At 41.0% G+C, this 24,898-nt stretch overlaps 1 protein-coding gene across 1 annotated transcript in view; it reads left to right on the top strand.

Moving 5' to 3' along the window:
* The first annotated feature begins 6,782 nt into the window (after nucleotides 1-6,782).
* LOC110530587 (complement C3-like) overlaps nucleotides 6,783-24,898 on the top strand; it is a 58,334-nt gene continuing 40,218 nt past the window's right edge. The window contains exons 1-5 of the mRNA XM_021613784.2: nucleotides 6,783-6,912; nucleotides 16,709-16,886; nucleotides 19,274-19,436; nucleotides 19,720-19,790; nucleotides 22,917-23,008. Of these exons, the coding sequence (XP_021469459.2) occupies nucleotides 6,842-6,912; nucleotides 16,709-16,886; nucleotides 19,274-19,436; nucleotides 19,720-19,790; nucleotides 22,917-23,008 (575 nt within the window). The 5' untranslated portion in view covers nucleotides 6,783-6,841. The remainder of the gene's footprint in view (nucleotides 6,913-16,708; nucleotides 16,887-19,273; nucleotides 19,437-19,719; nucleotides 19,791-22,916; nucleotides 23,009-24,898) is intronic.

Below are 24,898 nucleotides of genomic sequence, written 5' to 3'. Positions count from 1 at the left end.
CAATGGGTCCCACCCCTGTCGGTAATTCTGCCATGCTTACTACAAGTTTAGATAGCTGGCCGCAAGACTAATTTACCAATCTAAAAATGTTTTGCTGACAAGGGCTAAATGAGTGACTGCTGATGCACAACCGAATTTCGAAATTGCACCTTGTGTATTCTATTATTATTGAATAAAATAAAATGTGTCAAATTGGTCCATGGGTCTACAAAAGGGATAGGCCGCCAGTTGCCCATCCCTGTTCTAAATCAACTAATATGGCAGTTGAATTACTCTAAGTCATTTCTACCATTATGAGAACATTGTGTCACCAGCAAGATTAGTAACACCAATGATGGGAACACCAATGACAAATCTGCGGTAAATTTAGTAACTCCAACGACACGTTAGATTTAGACATATCAAAATGTCACGACATGAAATGAAAGCATGCGATTTATTGGGCTACAGATTAAATAAATTAGGATGAACTTCACAGGGTGGTGAAAGTGCACAGTGATGAACTGGATGCTCCTTTCAATAAATATCAAGGGTCTTATTCTGGTACCATGAGGATTGATGCTTGGCTGCTGTTTGACAAATAAAAATAATCTCACACTTTTGTCCATAATAATCTCATCATGTACAGTATACCGCACTGTATCTGCAAGCTGTTGGCTATTTAATTTCATTTTTTATTTAACCTTAATTTAACTACGCATGTCAGTTAAGAACAAATTCTTATTTACAATGATGGCCTACTTGTAAAGCCCCCCACCCCCCCCACCCCACCCCGGCCAAACCCTCCCCTAACCCGGACAAAGCTGGGCCGATTGTGCGTCACCCTATGGGACTCCCGATCACGGTTGGTTGTGATACAGCCCGGGATCAAACCCGGGTCTGACGTGACGCCTACTAGCACTGCGCTACCCGGGAGCCCCCAAGCACACATGCCAATACCAGAGTTGATACTTTCACTATGCCTACGCACAACATTTTGTGACAGAACCAGTAGGCCAGTAGTAACTTTTATTTTTGATACGGCTCATGGGAATTTATGTCCACTACGTATTTACGCACAGACTTTTATCCACAACAAGTCAGTTTGATAGAAACGCAACTCTGATAGGAAAATGCACTGTGGTTTTTATTTTAGATTTTAGAATAGTGACATGAAAATCTGTCACCAATTCGATGGAAACCTAGCTATAGACACCCACAAAACAAGCTTGTAAGAATTATACTTAAACTCCCCCTCATACTCATCTGGATATCAAGCATTTTAAGCAGCTTTGCTGGCTATCATTGAAAAAAAAATGAAAAAGAGAAAAAGAGTAGTATTGATTCAACTTGGTCTGGTTCACAGAATTATCAAGGACTAGCCAGACATTATAATATTCACTGTTTTGAATATAGGAGTCTATCTGGTAAGAACAAATGCCTATATACCGGCGCTGTTGAGTGGAACAAACTACCACAGCAACCAAAAGCCATACCAACCATAAACACTTGTAAAAAATAATGTAGAAAGCATCCTAATGTGTGAACTGTAGAACCTTTTTTTGTCTGTCTGTAATGTCTGTATCTATGTAATTGTATATGTATTTATGTAAACAAGTAGGGACCATAATGGAAACTAGTGCCCAACATTATTGTGCAATCCTGGTCACTTAAAAAAAATATTTGTACTCTGTGTAGATATGTATTTTTTAACTGAGACACAAAATCAATCAGTCAATTCAAACTGTGCAACGGCCATTTGATAAATGGAAAAAGACGTATGTTACAAAACGGCAAAAAGTTGAATGACATTCAGAGATGGTCAAGCCAAGCCTTCGATACTGGGTAGGCCTACTATGTAGGGAGCGATGTATTTTCTGTTTGTCCAGACTGACATAGTCTATTTATTGTGGTGTTGAAAATGCAACACATGACCTTGAAGTGCATGAAGTCGGTATGCTTTGTTTATTGGTTGTGTGGTGCATCGGCACAGAAACCTGTTGGTGGAAAATGAGTTGCATATATTTGTAATAATTATACTGAACAAAAATATAAGCGCAACGCGTAAATTGTTGGTCCCATGTTTCATGAGGTGAAATAAAACATCCCAGACGTACAAAAAGAATATTTCTCTCACATTTTGAACAAAAATTTGTTGACATCCCTGTTATTGAGCATTTCACCTTTACCAAGATAATCCATCCACCTGACAGATGTGGCAAATCAAGAAGCCGATTAAACAGCATGATCATTTTAAAGGTGCAACTTGTGCTGGGGACAATAAAATGCCACTCTAAAATGTGCAGTTTTGTCACACAACACAATGCCACAGATGTCTCATGTTCTGAGGGAATGTGTGCAATTGGCATTCTGACTGCAGGAATGTCCACCAGAGCTGTTGCCAGATAATTTATGTAATTTTAGAGAATCAGGCAGTACGTCCAACCGGCCTCACAACTGCAGACCACGTGTAACCATGCCAGCCCAGGACCTCCACATCCGGCTTCTTCCCTTGTGGGATCGTCTGATACCAGCCAACAGGACAGCTGATGAAACTGGGTTTTCACAACTGCATAATTTCTGCACAAACTGACAGAAATCGTCTCAGGGAAGCTCCTCTGCGTGCTTGTCCTCCTCACCAGGGTCTTGACCTGACTGCTGTTCGGCATCGTAACCGACTTCGATAGCCACTGGCATGCTGGAGAAGTGTTCTCTTCACAGATGAATCCTGTTTCAACGGTACCGGGCAAATGGTAGACAGTGTGTATGGCGTTGTGTCAGTGAGCCGTTTGCTAATGTCAACTTTGTGAACTGAGTGCCCCACTGTGGTGGTGGAGTTATGGTATGGGCAGGCATAGGCTAAGAACAGCGAATGCAATTGCATTTTATCTATGGCAATTTGAATGCACAGAGATACCTTGACGAGATCCTGAGGCCCATAGTCAGGCAATTCATCAGCCGCCATCACCTCATGTTTCAGCATGATAATGCATGATAATCCATGTCATAAGGATCTGTGCATAATTCTTGGAAGCTGAAAATGTCCCCAGGTCTTCCATGGCCTGCATATTCAACAGACATGTCACCCATTGAGCAAGTTTGGGATGGTCTGGATCGATGTGTACGTCAGCGTGTTCCACTTCCCACCAGTTTCCAGCAACTTCACACAACCGTTAAAGAGGAGTGGGACCACATTCTACAGGCCACAATCAACAGCCTGATAAACTCTATGCGAAGGAGATGTGTTGCACTGAATGAGGCAAATGGCGGTCACACCAGATACTGACTGGTTTTCTGATCCACTCCCCTACTTTTTTTTGATGGTATCTGTGACAAACAGATCGATATCTGTATTTCCTTCTCGCTGTTTGTTGTCTGCAGCTGGCTCTGATCATAGTTTAGGCTAATGAAACAGGCAGGGAGAGTGGTCCGTGTTGTTCGGCGAACCCAAGTCGATTTCCACGTTTGTAAACACAGGGTTGCTACAGTACAGGGACAGCCGAAGAACCCTTAAAGGTTCTAGATGGCACCTTTTTTTCTAAGAGTGTACTGGCAAGTGACAATATGTCTAAAGATAAGCAGTTAGCTACAATTGCACTGCCTTCAATATTATGGGATGAAGATGTAACATGGCAAATTGATGAACATATTTGTGAGTAAGAACAGAGCTACCCAGCTGGCAATGAGCACTGTTCAGGCAGGCTGCCCTCAAAAGTGATGGTGTGGTGCAGACAACATGCTTTCCATCAGATCCTGCAACCTCTGCTACAAGTAGGTCATATGATTTTGCTTTCTCTGGACACCAGAAAAGTGACATGATATATCCCTAGTTGATAGTGACTGCTAACATAAATAAGATGCAGCTCCAGTTGCAGTTGTAAAACACAGTTTATTTATCTAGTATATCTTGCCTTTATAAAGTCTCAGTTTATGGCTGTAATGACAGGCTACATTTGCACGGTGATTTGTGCGTGCACGTGTGTGCACACTTGCACATGCATGCGCGGGGGGTAGCGAGTTCTGTACCACTCCTTTTTGAAGGTCTCAGGTCAAAAAGTTTGTATGGTCAAAAAGTCTATATGGTAGCTACAGATGTAGCTACCAGTATTTCTTACAATCTATTTTGACTGGAATTGTGTTTGGAATTGACTGGAATTGTGCGATTTGGAATTGTGTTGGTAAGTGCAGCATTTATTCCAGTTCAAAAATAGTTTTGTTAAATACTTTACACATGAGATGTTGCCGCTTTCCCCTCTTGTAATAATTGCTCAACTAGTTTGTGACCGCAGTTACAGTTCCGATTAACTTTTTTTTGTTTGAGCACATGCCCCTCAAACGGTCTGTGCATGGCCCTGGACAAAATGGTGTTCTAAGAGGACCTGACTTGTGAGTTATTTTAATAATACCTCTATAAGACTAAAATGTATAATAATAGTAAGAAATTGATTAATCTGATGGTATGAATTATTTGGTGTTCTTTACCAAAATAACAAAACAAACACTTTATTTTTTATTCAATCAACATTTAATAATGCTAATGAAGAAGTAGGAAATGGAATGAAAGATAAGAGACCTGGAGATATTTGACTATTAGGAATGTTACACTCAATCGGTGAGGAAAGTCTTTGTTCTCTATGTGGCCAAGTGTAACGGATGTGAAATTGCTAGCTAGTTAGCGATGGTGCGCGCTAAATAGCGTTTCAATCGGTGACTTCACTTGCTCAGAGACCTTGATGTAGTGGTTCCCCTTGCTCTGCAAGGGCCGCGGCTTGTGTGGAGCGATGGGTAACGATGCTTCGTGGGTGACTGTTGTTGATGTGTGCAGAGGGTCCCTGGTTCGCGCCCAGGTATGGGCGAGGGGACGGTCTAAAGTTACACAAGGATCAAAGGTTGAAGATAGCTGTTTGTGCATTGGTCCTGAGTTGAATTTCCTCTGTGCTCTTTTCCTCTCCTCAGAGTTTGGGGCTGCTTAATCCTTTTTTGGGTTGTGTCCCTTGTTGCTCTGCATTTTGCTTACATAACAACCTAAACTAGCCTACATGCAGGGTTTGTACTTTCTAATGTAATCCGTTACAGTTACTAGTTATCTGACACAAATTCTTATCAGTAACTTTTGGATTACCCAAACTAGTAATGTAATCTGATTAATTTCAGTTACTTTGGATTACTTTCCCCTAAAGAGGCATTAGAAGAACACAAAAAGGATCCATCAAATGCATTTGCTGTGTCATCATTTGCTGTGTCACCTTTCAGGTGGAACAAACTTAAAAGTGCACTTTTTTTTAACACTGAATTTAATTTAATTGAGAAAACAAAGGTTGCATAATTATTTTTTTTCCCCGCAAAAATCCTTTCTGAATTTAAAAGTAATCCAAGAAGTAATCATATACTTTTTCAAAAGTATCTGTAATTTGCTGGTAACGTAACAATTACAGTCACAGGTTTTTTTGTAAACAGATTAACAATGCCAACAATGCCTACATGTAGCCCAGCCCTGTCTGCAAATTGCATTGGGGCAGAACAATCTGCGATTTAACAATAAATAACATACAATTGTTAGTTCGCTTCTCAGTGACCAAGCAACACTGCACTATTTGATGGACAGCACATTATTGAAATTCGCCAGAGTAGCCTACTGTTCCACCTCTGTGCAATATGTCAATCATGTTGTTTCTTATCAACAAAGGTCGTTTATAGTTAGAACAGACTAAGAAGTTTGTACAACATGTCAAAGTTTTTACAGCAGACAAAGAGATCATTGCCATGGGAGGTGAGGGGAACAGGAAAGAGGGGGAAGCAGCAGTGGAGGGATCAGCAGCTACGTATACAATTGTGTCCATAAAGCAGCACATGCTCAGAAAGTACGGTTGTTTAGCTATCGTTATTAATATTCAATGTGCATTTATGCTGTATGTGTTTATGTGTATGCTATCTAATGGTAGTTGATCTTTCTTTGCCCAGAGGAATTCCTTCCTTCAAATATTATTTAGCCCATGCAGAAGTTGTGAAAAGTTGTGAATTATTTTCAGTTTGTGATTTTGTTTGTATGTGTATTGTAGGAATATGAAGCAAATTTCTGCAACAGTTTAAATTTTTTACTACAAATCAACATTAGGATTTGATTTGACAGCTCAGTCAAATATCTCATTGAAATCTGGCATCTTTGACCTAGTTGATTATGTGTCAAAACACAACGATTGCCTTTGGACTTTGCTTCGTTCAAGAACCAAAATATAGTTTTACGGTAAGAGGCATGTCCTTGTAATCATTATCCCAAGTAAGTATTGCGAGAAATAATTAGGGATTTTGCCAGGGTGAATGACAGTTGTGAAAATGATCTTTTGTGTTTTACAAGCATCTTATTATGTATACTACTGTGGAAATTGGATAAATACTTCTGTGTCGTTGTACATCATGACACTGTACTCAACTTAGTGAAACCCACATTGCAACCAGTTACAAATAGGCCTTATACTGTAAATATAATTATGTTGTCAAATAAACTGTTTACCAGCATACAAAACTAACTTTTCAGTGTGTGTGTGTGTTAGTGAGAGAGAGAGAGCTGCTGCATCATTTGGGGGATTTGGATTTGGGATTATACTTTTTGACAATCAAAAGTGATTTTTGCAGTATGCGGTTGATAGATTTCATTTTTGAACACGTGAGATTTTTTTTTGCAATTGTTGAAAATTGGTGCGTGTTTCTGTCTGTCTGTCTCAGTCTGGTCCAGGTCATTGTTCCTTTGCTATGGTAAACAGTCATAGTTTAGGTCCTCACTCCAAGTTAAAAATTAACACTGACTGAGTACATTAGAGGGGACTAGGCACTTCATCTGGACAGTGGTTTCATTGCTGACAACATGGGGTATTCAAAGCTCCTTGCAGCTTTCCTTCTCATCCTCTCCCTCTGCCGTTCATCTCTGGGTCAAACGTAAGTCTCTAAACCTTGTTTTGTCTCTCGGGTAACTGGTTACATGATGACTTAGTTATGATCTTATACATTTCTATAATATATAAAAAAAACAATGTTTTAAGTGAGAATAGGCATTGGTCTGAAGTCGAAAAAGAAAGCACCACAATGCCTACCAAAGTTTTCCAGCACACAGCTTTGACCTATTACAGTAGCTATGTTGGTATTGTATTTCAAGCTATGTGTAAATCAAATCAAATCAAATTTTATTTGTCACATACACATGGTTAGCAGATGTTAATGCGAGTGTAGCGAAATGCTTAAGCATGTTGATGAGGATTCATACCTTCTCAAACAGCCTAATTCATACTCTAAAGATTGATAATGGACTTTACAGTGTTGTGCTATTAAAATTATGTATACCGGTGTGTGTGTGTGTATATGTACACACTACATGACCAAAAGTGTGTGGACACCTGCTCATCGAACATTTCATTCCAAAATCATGGGCATTAATGGTCCCCCTTTTGATGTTGGAACATTGCTGTGGGAACTTGCTTCCATTCAGCCACAGGAGCATTAGTGAGGTTGAGCACTGATGTTGGACGATTAGGCCTGGCTCACAGTCACCATTCCAAATCATCCCAAAGGTGTTCGATGGGGTTGAGGTCAGGGATATGTGCAGGCCAGTCAAGTTCTTCCAAACCGATCTCAAAAAAACATTTCTGTATGGACGGGGACATTGCCATGCTGAAACCGGAAAGGGCCTTCCTCAAACTGCTGCCACAAAGTTGGAAGCACAGAATCGTCTAGAATGTCATGCTGTAGCATTAAGATTTACCTTCACTGGAACTAAGGGGCCTAGTCCAAACCATTATTCCTCCTCCACCAAACTTTACAGTTAGCACTATGCATTCGGACAGGTGGCGTTCTCCTGGCATCCGCCAAACACAGATTCGTCCATCGGACTGCCAGATGGTGAAGCGTGATTCATCACTCCAGAGAACGCGTGTCCACTGTCCCGGAGTCCAATAGCGGCGAGCTTTACACCCCTCCAGCTGATGCTTGGCGTTGCGCGTGGTGATCTTATGCTTGTGTGCAGCTGCCCGTCCATGGAAATCTATTTCATGAAGCTCCGGACTAATAGTTATTGTACTGACATTGCTTCAAATCAAATTTTGTTTGTCACATACACATGGTTAGCAGATGTTAATGCGAGTGTAGCAAAATGCTTGTGTTTCTAGTTCCGACCATGCAGTAATATCTAACAAGTAATCTAACCTAACAACTTCACAACAACTAGCTTATACACACAAGTGTAAAGGAATGAATAAGAATATGTAGATACAAATATATGAATGAGTGATGGCCGAACGGCATAGGCAAGATGCAGTAGATGGTATAGAGTACAGTATATACATATGAGATTTTTTATTTATTTTAATTGAATTTATTTCACCTTTATTTAACCAGGTAGGCAAGTTGAGAACAAGTTCTCATTTACAATTGTGACCTGGCCAAGATAAAGCAAAGCAGTTCGACACATACAACAACACAGAGTTACATATGGAGTAAAACAAACATACAGTCAATAATACAGTAGAAAGAATAAGTCTATATACAATGTGAGCAAATGAGGTGAGATAAGGGAGGTAAAGGCAAAAAAAGTTAAACACTGGAATGGTAGATTTGCAGTGGAAGAATGTGCAAGGTAGAGAGAGAAATAATGGGGTGCAAAGGAGCCAAATAAGTAAATAAATACAGTGAGGGGGGGGGGGGGGGGGGGGGGGGTCGTGGCAGAATAAGAATTAGTTAGGTAACATTGATAAATAAGATGTTTTATCAATTTTCATAAGTATGCTTATGTGGGAAAAGAGAGAGGGGAGAGGTCAGCCTTTTCTTCATATGTGAACGTATCTTTTAAACCATGTGAAGAGATGATTGAGGGGGAACCAATTATCTCTTGGCTCCACAATGTCTGTGTGCTAGTCACTCCCTACTTTTCCCATTTGGGGGAAGAGTATGGCAGTGTCTGGAACCATTGTATGTCCCCTCTGATGTTGACCTAGTATATGACCTAAGAGGCTCACTGTCTTTTCTGATCTTGTCCGGGAGGGGGTGTATTTGAGATGGGAGTATCTAGAATTGACAATTGATATATGCCATTGGATGAGGTAATGGTTTGGTACTATGTTTTACCAAGAACGAGATAAGAACTTCGTTTTAGAAGAGCAAACTTGTGTGGATTGTAGACTCCGTCTCATGCTACCACTAGAGTGAAAGCACCGCCAGCATTCAAAAGTGACCAAAACATCAGCCAGGAAGCATAGGAACTGTGAAGTGGTCTGTGGTACCACCTGCAGAACCACTCCTTTATTCGGGGTGTCTTGCTAATTGCCTATAATTTCCACCTGTTGTCTATTCCATTTGCACAACAGCATGTGAAATTTATTGTCAATCAGTGTTGCTTCCTAAGTGGACAGTTTGATTTCACAGAAGTGTGATTGACTTGGAGTTACATTGTGTTGTTTAAGTGTTAAATTACCACAACAGGAGGTAGTTGTTTGGGCTAAATTATAGATGGGCTATGTACAGGTGCAGTAATCTGTGAGCTGCTCTGACAGCTGGTGCTTAAAGCTAGTGAAGGAGATAAGTGTTTCCAGTTTCAGAGATTTTTGTAGTTCGTTCCAGTCATTGGCAGCAGAGAACTGGAAGGAGAGGCGGCCAAAGGAAGAATTGGTTTTGGGGGTGACCAGAGAGATATACTTGCTTGAGTGCGTGCCGCAAGTGGGTGACCGGCGAGATGAGATAAGGGGGGACTTTACCTAGCAGGGTCTTGTAGATGACATGGAGCCAGTGGGTTTGGCGACGAGTATGAAGCTTGGGCCAGCCAACGAGAGCATACAGGTCGCAGTGATGGGTAGTATATGGGGCTTTGGTAACAAAACGGATGGCACTGTGATAGACTGCATCCAATTTATTGAGTAGGGTATTGAAGGCTATTTTATAAATGACATCGCCGAAGTCGAGGATCGGTAGGATGGTCAGTTTTACAAGGGTATGCTTGGCAGCATGAGTGAAGGATGCTTTGTTGTGAAATAGGAAGCCAATTCTAGATTTAACTTTAGATTGGAGATGTTTGATGTGAGTCCGAAAGGAGAGTTTACAGTTTAACCAGACACCTAGGTATTTGTAGTTGTCCACATATTCTAAGTCAGAACCGTCCAGAGTAGTGATGTTGGATGGGCGGGCAGGTGCAGGCAACGATCGGTTGAAGAGCATGCATTTAGTTGTACTTGTATTTAAGAGCATTTGGAGGCCACTGAGGGAGAGTTGTATGTGGCATTGAAGCTCGTCTGCAGGGTTGTTCACACAGTGTCCAAAGAAGGGCCAGAGGTATACAGAATGGTGTCGTCTGCGTAGAGGTGGATCAGAGACTCACCAGCAGCAAGAGCGACATCATTGGTGTATACAGAGAAGAGAGTCCGTCCAAGAATTGAACCCTGTGGCACTCCCATAGAGACTGCCAGAGGCCCGGACAACAGACACACTGAACTCTATCAGAGAAGTAGTTGGTGAACCAGGCGAGGCAATCATTTGAGAAACCAAGGCTATCGAGTCTGCCGATGAGGATGTGGTGATTGACGGAGTCGAAAGCCTTGGCCAGGTCAATGAATACGGCTGCACAGTATTGTTTATTATCGATGGCGGTTAAGATATCGTTTAGGACCTTGAGCGTGGCTGAGGTGCACCCATGACTGGCTCTGAAACCAGATTGCATAGCGGAGAAGGTATGGTGGGATTCGAAATGGTCTGTAATCTGTTTGTTGACTTGGCTTTCGAAGACCTTAGAAAGGCAGGGTAGGATAGTTGTAGGTCTGTAGCAGTTTGGGTCAAGAGTGTTCCCCCCCCCCCCTTTGAAGAGGGGGATGACCGCAGCTGCTTTCCAATCTTTGGGAATCTCAGACGACACAAAAGAGAGGTTGAACAGGCTAGTAATAGGGGTTGCAACAATTTCGGCAGATAATTTTAGAAAGAAAGGGTCCAGATTGTCTAGTCCGGCTGATTTGTAGGGGTCCAGATTTTGCAGCTCTTTCAGAACATCAGCTGACTGTATTTGGGAGAAAGAGAAATGGGGAAGGCTTGGGCGAGTTGCTGTGGGGGGTGCAGTGCTATTGACTGGAGTAGGGGTAGCCAGGTGGAAAGCATGGCCAGCCGTAGAAAAATGCATATTGAAATTATCAATTATAGTGGATTTATCGGTGGTGACAGTGTTTCCTATCCTCACTGCATTGGGGAGCTGGGAGGAGGTGTTCTTATTCTCCATGGACTTTACAGTGTCCCAGAACTTTTTTGAGTTTGTGTTGCAGGAAGCAAATTTCTGTTTGAAAAAGCTAGCCTTGGCTTTTCTAACTGCCTGTATATATTGGTTTCTAGCTTCCCTGAAAAGTTGCATATCACGGGGGCTAATGCAGAACGCCATAGGATGTTTTTGTGTTGGTTAAGGGCGGTCAGGTCTGGAGAGAACCAAGGGCTATATCTGTTCCTGGTTCTAAATTTCTTGAATGGGGCATGCTTATTTAAAATGGTGAGGAAGGCATTTAAAAAAAATAACCAGGCATCCTCTACTGACGGGATGAGATCAATATCCTTCCAGGATACCCTGGGCCAGGTCGATTAGAAAGGCCTGCTCACTGAAGTGTTTCAGGAGAGCGTTTGACAGTGATGAGTGGGGGTCGTTTGACCGCTGACCCATTACGGATGCAGGCAATGAGGCAGTGATCGCTGAGATCTTGGTTGAAAACAGCAGAGGTATATTTAGAGGGCAAGTTGGTTAGGATGATATTTATGAGGGTGCCCGTGTTTACGGCTTTGGGGTGGTACCTGGTAGGTTCATTGATAATTTGTGTGAGATTGTGGGCATCAAGCTTAGATTGTAGGATGGCTGGGGTGTTAAGCATGTTCCAGTTTAGGTCGCTTAGCAGCACGAGCTCTGAAGATAGATGGGGGCAATCAGTTCACAAATGGTGTCCAGAGCACAGCTGGGGGCAGATGGTGGTCTATAGAAGGCGGCAAAGGTGTGAGACTTGTTTTTAGAGAGGTGTATTTTTAAAAGTAGAAGTTTAAATTGTTTGGGTACAGACCTGGATAGTAGGACAGAACTCTGCAATATAGCTAGCTAGCTTTCCTTGTTTGTTGGTTAGCTACCTAGCCAACGTTAGCTCTCATCTGACTGGTATAATGTTACGTTCGCTAGCCAGCTACCTAGCTAAATAATCAAAACAAAAGCACATTCATTGGCTTATTTTCCTGTTCGCTAGTAGCTAGCTTTCAGGTGACTGTTGTTTGCTAGCTACAGAGGCTAGCTGCTGGACTTTCTACTAGCAAGCTAACGTTCGCTAGTTAGCTACCTAGCTAATTAAAATATATGCTTGCATTTATTAAATTAAGCTTGAATACCACCATATAGCTAGCTATATACAATAGCCTAGGTTTGTTCGCAAACAATTCTTAAGACTGGCGGCATGGTGCAAGCAGCTCTGTTGTTGCCAAGCAACCTACCCGGTGTTCGAACTCTGAGATTCGGCTGAAAATATGTTGGTATTGTAATGAAACTTATAAACCCAGGGTCGTTACAGTATTATCAGAAATGCTACATAAAGGTAACACATTCTTGGTTCTTAACAGACAAACATGAGAGAGAAATTATAAATGTAATCAAAACTACAAACATATTCAGTCCTAAAGCTGGCAAGTCAAATGGTCACTTTATGGATGCTGTCGTCTCCACCGAGGTAAAGACAGATTCAGGTTGGTTATTCGCCTGTAGTTTCCCCAACAGCAGTTAGGGACTGTCAACAGTGACAAATCAAATTTTTCAAATTTCATTATCTCTAGCAAAACCGATGGCATAGACACACATTGCACACACTTTTTTTGTTGTTGATTTACACCTCGCACTATTTAAAATAATTTATTTAAATGTTTGAATTTCAATAGCTCCTTGGTCATTTGACCTACAAACTTCAAACAAGGTTCAGAATGTACAATCAGTGGGCCTACACATTGTTTGTCCATTTTCTTCTCATGCAATTTTACAAACTTTCGAATTTCAATTGCTCCTTGGTAATGTGACCTACCTACCTCAAACAACTTTCAGAATGTCCATGGAGTGGCGGTCATGGGCTCACGAGGCATCCAGTGCGGTAATGTGACCAATCCCGGAGAATCTGTCGGGAGCCCCGGGGAGAGTTCTCTTTTCTTTGTGAAGGGCAGGGCGCCCTGGAATGGGTTCGCCCCGAGAGAGGGTCCCAAGCCCTGGAAAGCGTTGCGGTTTCGGCGGCATCCGATGAGCTCTCCCTGGCTCTTGAAAATCCGGGGGAGATGGTTTAAATCTCACGCAGGGCCATACCCATATCTGCAACAGGTCTCCAAGGTGAACAGCCTCTGGCATGTTATAACAATGTAGGTAAGGGAAGTTGGCAAAAAAAGATCCATAACTTCAGGATAAGGATTGTCTAAGGGCTGGGTCGGTTGGGCTGGTGTGCGAAGCGGGGCTGGGACCGTGCCGCGGTTAGGGGAGCAGTCGCTCTGTCACCCTCCTCTCACCACCATTGGAAGTTTGTTGTGCAGCCCATCTCGCGGTCTCTCGTGTGTGGTCTCGCAAGGGGCTGCATGCGGGGGTTCATCGGGGTGGTGTCTGTCGGCGGGCCGAAGGCGGACCGGTGGGGGGTTGGCGGCGGCAACTCTGAACACACGCCAGGCCCTTATCGCGGATCTCCCCAGCTACGGCGCTCGCCGACCCCACACAATGTAGGTGGGAAGGTCTCTTCTAAGCTCACTAGACTTAAGGCGGAGACTAAACCCATTGCCCCCACAGTGATAAGGCATTGCATGGATCTGGCTCATGCCCTACAACGTGGGGAGAGGCATCTCCAGCTTGTCTGGGAAGGGAGGCCTACATCTGATGTGGGTAGTACCATCCACGCCCGTTGATTTGCTGCTGAACCATAAAACGGACAGAAAAAGCCTAGGTTCCCACTGGGCACAGATCACTAAATGTCAACTTGATGAAATTCAAAGGAGCGTACACACCTGTTGCGGTCACACTCAAATCACCCATGGGGTGACTGTGACACCCCCCCCCCCCCCCCCCCCCCCCCCCCAAAGTGAGGAATATCGATGAAGTGCTGGTAAAGGTGGTTCCTATGGTTCTGGGCTAAGTGCTTGCTTTTCAACCGATCGCTACCAGCACCTGCCCGCCCGTCCAGCATCACTACTCTGGACGGTTCTGACTTAGAATATGTGGACATCTACAAATACCTAGGTGTCTGGTTAGACTGTAAACTCTCCTTCCAGACTCACATAAACAATTTAAATCTAGAATCGGCTTCCTATTTCGCAACAAAGCATCCTTCACTCATGCTGCCAAACATACCCTCGTAAAACTGACTATTCTACCGATCCTTGACTTCGGCGATGTCATTTACAAAATTCCTCGTTTGGCCGCCTTTCCTTCCAGTTCTCTGCTGCCAATGCCTGGAATGAATTGCAAAAATCACTGAAGCTGGAGACTCTCTATCGCCCTCACTAGCTTTAAGCACCAGCTGTCAGAGCAGCTCACAGATCACTGCACCTGTACATAGCCCATCTGTAAATAGCCCATCCAGCTACCTCATCCAAATACTGTTATTTATTTATTTGCTCCTTTGCACCCCAGTATCTCTACTTACACATTCATCTCCTGCACATCTATCACTCCAGTCTCTATCACTCCAGTGTTTAAATGCTCAATTGTAATAATTTTGCCACTGTGGCCTATTTATTGCCTTACCTCCCTTATCTTACCTCGACTGTATGTTTTGTTATTCCATGTGTTACTCTGTGTTGTTGTTTGTGTCGCACGGCTTTGCTTTATCTTGGCCAGGTCGCAGTTGTAAATGAGAACTTGTTCTCAACCTGCCTACCTGGTTAAATAAAGGTGAAATAATGTTATTTAAAAAAATGTAAAAAGCCTGACTGGGCAAGCAAATTATTGAAAGGGGATGATTATTTTCTGTTGCTTCTTCCGACACCCGGTTGATGGTGCCACTAGATACTGAGAGGGGTATTTGGTTCTCAAGCTTATAAGTATTGCGCTGGCACTTGATGTCGATTGGGTGTAAAAACTCAGTTAAAGTCTGCTGAAGGTTAGTAGCGGCAACTGATGTCCAGTTTGTAAGACAGAAAAGCCTCTGATGATACCACCGGGTGTTACTCGGGCTGGGGGCAGGACTCAGGTTGTGGAGGTTGGGTTGGGGACTTATGCTCTGAGTGGATAAAAGCGGAAAGGTCACCAGGTGCACAGAGCTTGTTTCAGGTTACCAGGTGCACAAGGAGGCCTCCGTCAAGGCACTTAGAGTCCAAGCAAGGGCAGCCGGACTCTGGGGCTGGGGACAGCACTCAGGCCATGGAGGTTGGAGTGGGGACTTAGACTGTGATCAGAAAAATGCAGGCGGGTCACCAGGAGCACAGAGCCTGTTTCGGTCAATGGGGGCCTGCCTGGAGGTCAGGAAGGCCCCAGGGAGAAGGGCCAAGTGAATAGGTGTGTGAGTGACACTATCCTTCAGGGGGGCAAAGCAGGCAAATTAATGTAAAATCGTGTGAGATGAAAATGGACAAACTGAAGGGTGTGCAATTTGTAGGCCCACTGAGTGTACAGTCTGAACCTTGATCGAAGTCAGTAGGTCGCATAACCAAGGAGCTATTAAAATGTTAAAGATTTAAAAATTCATGTAAAATCGTGTAAGATGAAAATGGACAAACTAACTTGTGTGCAATGTGTAGGCCCACTGGTTGTACATTCTGAACCTTGTTTGAGTCCAGTAGGTCACATGATCAAGAAGCTATTGAAATTCTAAAGTTTGAAAAATTAATGTAAAAACGTGTGAGATGAAAATGGACAAACTAAAGGGTGTTCAATATAGAAGGGTAATCAGTGGACATTCTGAACCTTGTTTGAGGTCATTAGGTCACATGAGCAAGGAGCTATTGCATTTTTTTATTTTGAAAAATGTATGTAAGATTGTGTGAGTTGAAAATGGACAAACTAAAGGGTGTGCAATGTGTAGGCCCACTGAGTGTACATTCTGAACCTTGTTTGAAGTCAGTAGGTCACATGACCAAGGAGCTATTGAAATTCAAATGTAAAAAAAAAGGTTTGTACTAATTAAACTAGGAATACAAAATGCTGCTCACATTTCCACATGTTTATTAGCTTTGCAAAGGGAATTAAGGTCCAAATCGTGAAAATATGACCTGTGCAATTTTTCCAACATCGTGACACTTATTTGGAGTCTGTGGCTCAAGTGGTTTGAAAGCGTGAATATCCGTCTGGCTTTACCTCGGTGTAGTCTCATTCTTATCCAAGGCTAGATATTGAGCTCATTCTGGGCAAAACATTGTCTGACAACGTTAATGCTAACGACTCTGTTTAAAAATCCGGTATTTGGTTCTCGGTAAAGGACAGAAGGTTCATGAGGAGAGGCGAGGAGTGTGTTGTGTATCTCTAATCAAGTTGATTTGTGAATTGTCATCGAGATTGGTGTCATATTGGTTTAGATATGATGGTATGGAGATTTGAGCACTGAGCTTCAACCAATGCCTATATTGTTCACCATAAAGCAATGCTGAACTGATCAATGGTTTGCAAAAAAAAATTGAATTGACAACATCTGTAAAAATGTTGCATATATTTAGCTGTTTTAATATTTTATTTCAAGCCCACCTACATTATAAACTATGAGTACTATTTTGGTAATGTGTCCGTTTGTTGCAGGTACATAATGGTGGCCCCAAACATCCTTCGGGTTGGCAGTGAGGAGAACATATACTTGGAGAGCTCTGTGGGTGGTGAGGTGAACCTTATTGTGATGGACTTTCCTTTGAAAAGATCTAAGCTTTATGAAAAAAAACAGATCCTTGGAGACAACAACCAGGCTCTGCATCAGCTAAAGGTAAGATATTTGATTTGGATGAATTTCACATGCTCACAACACAGACCTAAGCCAAATGTATACCTTACGCAAGTTAACATTTGTGCTGCTGCAAACTTTGCATATTTTTGTGGCGCACGTATGCAGGGAAAACATTTTGTATGGCTGCGTTCTTACATTATGTACTTACATGATGTATACCTTATTATTTTAAATTCCATGCATTGTTTACAGTATATATATATATATTTTTTTTTTTAACACTTCCCTTCTCTCAAGGTAAGAATACAATTTAGATTGGGGTGAAAATCTCAAACCATCCCTTTAATTGTCCCTTTAAGGCTTTACAGTAAGGCACCCTTTATAAAGGCTTCATACAAGATTTAAAAGTGGTTAATAGATTGTTCACTATTCTCATTTATAGTTTATAAATCATTTATAAAGCCTTATTACAGTGATTAGCAAACTCCCCAATGGGTGCTCATTTTGGGGTTTTGCCATAGCACTACACAGCTAATTCAGATAATCAAATCGTGATGAGTTGATTATATGAATCCGCTGTGTAGTGGTAGCCCCTTGGTGTCAGAACCGAGGTTGGAGAAACGCTGCCTTATTACATATTGTTAAGGTTATTAACAAATGTGTGCTTGTCATTTTGGTCCTTTTGAAATAGGGAGATCAAACATAATAAAGGGTATGTTACTGTAATTGAATTATACCAATATGTATTCATTAATAGAATTCCCTTAATCTATTTTATGAGAATTTGTAAGATTCTTGTTTGCATAAAATAGACGGGGACCAGTCTTTTCAATAATAGGTAACAGAATTTATTCTCGGAGAGTGCTGCCACGTTACCACGAGCAACAGTTTATATACAATAACATGACGTCATTTAATTGCTTCTAGAATGAATCCCCTCCTCCCGACCTAGAATCAAGTGAGGTTAAAAGTTCATTCTAACTCACTAACACACTCACAGGTCACCCAACATAACTGAATTAACTTTTGACTCCTCAACATTATCGATCACCACTTAGCTGACAGTTCTAATTAACAGAAAACCTAGGAATGCACTCACCGTCTTATCTAAAACACCCCAGAGCTAAGTTTCGTCAGTTCAACCATAGGTTAACTACCTTATCTGTTTACTTAATCCACAACCCATTTCTTTCTTCCTAGTTGGAATGCTGTTCATTAACTTTAATTACTCCTTGTCCGTGTCACACAATCCCTTCTTATGAACTCATATTGTTAATCAGATATAATAAAACAGAGTATAAGTTTATTTAGTTACAGTTCCATACCTGTTGCGACGACCAAACCCGGATCCGGGATTCTATTTATAGACCTAAGCTCATTACCATAACGCAACGTTAACTATTCATGAAAATCGCAAATGAAATGAAATAAATATGCTATCTCTCAAGCTTAGCCTTTTGTTAACAACACTGTCATCTCAGATTTTCAAAATATGCTTTTCAACCATAGGAAAACAATCATTTGTGTAACAGTAGCTAGCTAGCGTAGCATTTAGCGTTAGCATTAGCGTTAGCATTTAGCAGGCAACTATCACAAAAACAAGTAAAGCCTTCAAATAAAATAACTTACCTTTGAAGAACTTCTGATGTTTTCAATGAGGAGACTCAGTTAGATAGCAGATGCTCAGTTTTTCCAAAAAGATTGTTTGTGTATTAGAAATAGCTCCGTTTTGTACATCACATTTGGCTACCCAAAAAAAAAAAAAAAAAAAAAAAAAAAAAGAAAATTCAGCCCTCAAAACGCGAACTTTTTTCCAAATTAACTCCATAATATCGACTGAAACATGGCAAACGTGGTTTAGAATCAATCCTCAAGGTGTTTTTCCACATATCTCTTCGATGATATATCCTTCGTGGAAGCCTGGTTTTTCCTTGTTCTCAAATGGAAAAATAATTGGACCTGGCTTTGCGCTCCAATTTCGACGCAGGGACACCAGGCGGACACTTGGAAAATGTAGTCTCTTATGGTCAATCTTCCAATGATATGCCTACAAATACGTCACAATGCTGCAAACACCTTGGGGAAACGACAGAAAGTGTAGGCTCATTCCTTCCTTTCAGAGTGTTTTCTTTCCAAAACGGTCAATAATATGCATAGTCGAGCATCTTTTCGTGACAAAATATTGCGCTTAAAACGGGAACGTTTTTTATCCAAAAATGAAATAGCGCCCCTAGAGATCCAAGAGGTTAAAATGATTTGTTCAGTCATTTAATCATAATTTTCCTAACAGGGTACCTTATGTGTAGTGCTACTGTTACCATTGTGCATTTGGGAAAAATGTTTTGTTAGCTATTAATAATTATCATGCCTTTGAACAAGCTTCACTAACATCCATTCTCTCTCCCTCGCTCTCTCTCTCTTGGAAGCTTGATCAAAAAGACTTCAAAAGCAATGTTAGAGGCAATCAGTATGTGCACCTGACAGCAACATTCGGAGGCAGACAATTGGAGACAGTTGTTTTGGTGTCCTTCCAGGCAGGTTATGTCTTCCTCCAGACAGATAAACCTATCTATAACCCTGGAGAGGACGGTAAGTATGCAGAAAACCTATCCTGTGCCTCATTCAAAGTGCTCCATCATTTTGCATATACAAAATTTGTTTTTTAGTGTATTCAGTCAACAATGGCAGAATGTCTTAACACATACATCACCATATTATTAAGGTGCAATGCATACAAAAAAGAATCATAGGCAGTTATGAAGCCTACAAAGGTAATTCATATCAAGAGAGCTTCACGTTAGGTTTAATTTTAGACTTTACTTGAATAATCCTCCCATTTGTGCATAATAAAAATGTGGTTTCCCCTTTTCAGTTAAGTACAGGCTATTTGTCACAAACCTTGACGCAAAGGCAGCAAAAGGTATTGTTGGTGTTGGTTTAAAGGTAAGATAAAATTATGCAATAGCCTACTTTACAGGTATCACATATTTGGAAAAGCACAGTGAAATATAGATCAACACAGAACAATTTTTGAAAAAAATCAGATGAATGTAGGATTATTTTATGAGAGCAATTTTGTAAGTCACTTTTGTTACTTCTAAAATATGTTGAATCAGTTGTTTGGAATTAGAATAACAATTGATTATCTACCTAGCAACTACTTAGCTCTAATCTGATTGGTCAGATGTTTGTTAATTGTTGCATGAGAAAAGGAAGTAGGGCAGTTAATTAATGACTGTAACAGGGTATTGACTAGATGGTAGTGCTGAGCGATAAATGCTTTTTCAAGTCAGTATGGTTTAGGTTCAATTCAATAAAAATATCTTGGTTTTCAGTTTCGGTTTAGATTAGTATTTTTTAAATTAAACGCACTATCATTATGTGCGTTGAAATAAATAATTAATAAAAGTCCCATGATGGTAGTGACTGCCCATTACTGCTAATCACTTATTAACCATCATTTATTCACATTATTTTACTGTACTTTAATCAAATATTTCAGTTGTGTATATTACATTTTTTTTTATGACTTTATTTAATTCCAAGTCATCTTATCTCTGTTGAGCTGCTGCCTATGTTCTTCAAAGTAAATAAGGCATACTTGACTGCTAAATGAATATCAATCACTTAGATCATGTATTTTCAGGTAGAGATACCTCATGAAGCAACTGCTCTCTATCCCTCTCTATCCCTCTTGATTTAAGCGTACTTCTGTCTCCTCTCTGTGTCTGCCCCACACAGACCGGACAAGAAGAAGCGCAATGGATTTTGGTCTTTGTAGTTAATTACCAATTTTTTTTGCACTAAACTATGGATACTATTAGTAATGTGTCAGTTTGAGTAACTTTTATTGTAAATAAGAATATAATGTTTCTCAACACTTCTACATTAATGTGGATGCTACCATTACGGAAAGTCCTGAATGAATCGTGAAAAATTATAAGTGAGAAAGTTACAGACCCACAAATATCATACCCCCCAGTTATGCTAACCTCTCACCATTACAAGCAAAACATTTTTTGGGGGTATGATATTTGTGCCGGAGTAGCTTTCTCACTCATCACTATTCATGATTGATTCAGGAATTATCCGTAATTATGGTAGAATCCACGTTAATGTAGAAGTGTTCAGAAGCATTACATTCTCTGGTGGACATCCCTGTAGTCAGCATGCCAATTGCACAACATTTTAGAGAAATGCGCTTTTTGTGCGAATGGAAAATGTGTCTGGGATATTTTATTCCAGCTCATGAAACATGGTACCAGCACCTTACATGTTGAGTTTGTTCAGTGTTACATGAATATCACGACACAATTGTTCTGATCTCTGAACAGTTCTGAGCTCATTGTAACTGTCGGCCTACATATACAGTGGGGAGAACAAGTATTTGATACACTGCCGATTTTGCAGGTTTTCCTTCTTACAAAGCATGTAGAGGTCTGTAATCTTTTATCATAGGTACACTTCAACTGTGAGAGATGGAATCTAAAACAAAAATCCAGAAAATCACATTGTATGATTTTTAAGTAATTAATTTGCATTTTATTGCATGACATAAGTATTTGATCACCTACCAACCAGTAAGAATTCCGGCTCTCACAGACCTGTTAGTTTTTCTTTAAGAAGCCCTCCTGTTCTCCACTCATTACCTGTATTAACTGCACCTGTTTGAACTCGTTACCTGTATAAAAGACACCTGTCCACACACTCAATCAAATAGACCAACCTCTCCACAATGGCCAAGACCAGAGAGGGTGTAAGGACATCAGGGATAACATTGTAGACCTGCACAAGGCTGGGATGGGCTACAGGACAATAGGCAAGCAGCTTGGTGAGAAGGCAACAACTGTTGGCGCAATTATTAGAAAATGGAAGAAGTTCAAGATTACGGTCAATCATCCTCGGTCTCGGGCTCCATACAAGATCTCACCTCGTGGGGCATCAATGATCATGAGGAAGGTGAGGGATCAGCCCAGAACTACACAACAGGACCTGGTCAATGACCTGAAGAGAGCTGGGACCACAGTCTCAAAGAAAACCAGTAGTAACACACTACGCCGTCATGGATTAAAATCCTGCTGCGCACGCAAGGTCCCTGCTCAGGCCAGCGCATGTCCAGGCCCGTCTGAAGTTTGCCAATGATCATCTAGATGATCCAAAGGAGGAATGGGAGAAGATCATGTGGTCTGATGAGACAAAAATTGAGCTTTTTGGTCTAAACTCCACTCGCCGTGTTTGGAGGAAGAAGAAGGATGAGTACAACCCCAAGAACACCATACCAACCGTGAAGCATGGAGGTGGAAACATCATTCTTTGGGGATGCTTTTCTGCAAAGGGGACAGGACGACTGCACCGTATTGAGGGGAGGATAGATGGGGCCATGTATCGCGAGGTCTTGGCCAACAACCTCCTTCCCTCAGTAAGAGCATTGAAGATTGTTCGGGGCTGGGTCTTCCAGCATGACAATGACCCGAAACACACAGCCAGGGCAACTAAGGAGTGGCTCCATAAGAAGCATCTCAAGGTCCTGGAGTGGCCTAGCCAGTCTCCAGACCTGAACCCAATAGAACATCTTTGGAGGGAGCTGAAAGTCCGTATTGCCCAGCGACAGCCCGAAACCTGAAGGATCTGGAGAAGGTCTGTATGGAGGAGTGGGCCAAAATCCATGCTGCAGTGTGTGCAAACCTGGTCAAGAACTACAGGAAATGTATGATCTCTGTAATTGCAAATAAAGGTTTCTGTACCAAATATTAAGTTCTGCTTTTCTGATGTATCAAATATTTATGTCATGCAGTAAAATGCTAATTCATTACTTAAAAATCATACAATGTAATTTTCTGGATTTTTGTTTTAGATTCCGTCTCTCACAGTTGAAGTGTACCTATGATAAAAAATTACAGACCTCTACATGCTTTGTAAGTAGGAAAACCTGCAAAATCGGCAGTGTATCAAATACTTGTTCTCCCCACTGTATATTGTTTACCGGATCAGCTGGTGTACGAATAATTTCAAGGTGCTCCTTAAAATATTTTTATAATGTTAATTATTTTATTTTCTGCTTTTCAACAGAGTGTTGATGGCACTATAATCTCGCAGACCAAAATGAGTCTGAGTGTCAATGGACTTTTTGCCCACCAATTTTTGCTCCCAGATATCGTCAAGTAAGATTAATCACCTTTGTGTGTGTGTGTGTGTGTGCGCAGGGTTATAAAGTACTTAAGTAAATATATATATATATATATATATATATATATATATAGTTTTTTGGGGTATCTGTACTATACTATATATATTTTTGACAACTTTTACTTTTACTCCACTACATTCCTAAAGAAGATAATGTATGGTTTACTTACATTTTCCCTGATGCCCAAAATTACTTGTTACTTTTCGAATGCTTAGCAGAACAGGAAAATGGTTCAATTCGCACCTTTTCAAGGGAACACCCCTGGTCATCCCTACTGCCTCTGATCTGGCGGACTCACTAAACAACAAATTATTTGTTTGGAAATTATGTCTCAGCGTTGGAGTGTGCCCATAGCAGCTATCCGTAAATATATATATATATATATATATATATATATATATATATATATATATTATTTTTTTTACAAATTCTGCCATCAGTTGTTGAATCTTATGTCAAATCAAATCAAATCAAATCAAATTTTATTTGTCACATACACATGGTTAGCAGATGTTAATGCGAGTGTAGCGAAATGCTTGTGCTTCTAGTTCCGACAATGCAGTAATAACAAGTAATCTAACTAACAATTCCAAAACTACTGTCTTGTACACAGTGTAAGGGGATAAAGAATATGTACATAAGGATATATGAATGAGTGATGGTACAGAGCAGCATAGGCAAGATACAGTAGATGGTATCGGGTACAGTATGTACAAATGAGATGAGTATGTAAACAAAGTGGCATAGTATAGTATAAAGTGGCTAGTGATACATGTATTACATAAGGATACCGTCGATGATATAGAGTACAGTATATACGTATGCATATGAGATGAATAATGTAGGGTAAGTAACATTTATATAAGGTAGCATTGTTTAAAGTGGCTAGTGATATATTTACATCATTTCCCATCAATTCCCATTATTAAAGTGGCTGGAGTTGAGTCAGTGTCAGTGTGTTGGCAGCAGCCACTCAGTGTTAGTGGTGGCTGTTTAACAGTCTGATGGCCTTGAGATAGAAGCTGTTTTTCAGTCTCTCGGTCCCAGCTTTGATGCACCTGTACTGACCTCGCCTTCTGGATGATAGCGGGGTGAACAGGCAGTGGCTCGGGTAGTTGATGTCCTTGATGATCTTTATGGCCTTCCTGTGACATCGGGTGGTGTAGGTGTCCTGGAGGGCAGGTAGTTTGCCCCCGGTGATGCGTTGTGCAGACCTCACTACCCTCTGGAGAGCCTTACGGTTGAGGGCGGTGCAGTTGCCATACCAGGCGGTGATACAGCCCGCCAGGATGCTCTCGATTGTGCATCTGTAGAAGTTTGTGAGTGCTTTTGGTGACAAGCCGAATGTTCATATATTCAGATGTTCATACAATGTTAAGTTTGCTGAAATTAAACGTAGTTGACAGTGAGAGGACGTTTCCTTTTTTGCTGAGTTTATTTTGCCGGGTGACTTTCACTTTTACTTGAGTCATTTGCTATTAAGCTAACGTGGAATTTTAAGATGGTCATACCAAAGATAATTTAGCTATTATATTTTCAATTTTAAAACCCCTCAAGTTATAAAAAAAAGACATAAAAAAATTATTGTATGCAACATTGAATTTGACATTACTGATATTAGCCAATAGAAACACATTGAATAACAGAGTCACCACATGGGAAAACAGATAGTCCCCCCCAAAAAAATCTAAAGGAAGTATGTTCTGAAGTATCTTTCCTATATCACAGAGATATAAGATCAGGAAACAAAAAAATATATATTTTTCAAAATATATTTATCCCCTTATTTTAGTGCCTAAAATATCTCCATTTATACTTCCATTCATTTTTAAACTGGTACCTGGACCTTCAGATTAGGCTTGTG

The sequence above is a fragment of the Oncorhynchus mykiss genome, chromosome 8 (assembly GCF_013265735.2).
Source record: "Oncorhynchus mykiss isolate Arlee chromosome 8, USDA_OmykA_1.1, whole genome shotgun sequence".
Taxonomy (NCBI): domain Eukaryota; kingdom Metazoa; phylum Chordata; class Actinopteri; order Salmoniformes; family Salmonidae; genus Oncorhynchus; species Oncorhynchus mykiss.
Note: the sequence above shows the minus strand (reverse complement) of the source record. Positions and strands in the feature narration are given on the sequence as shown.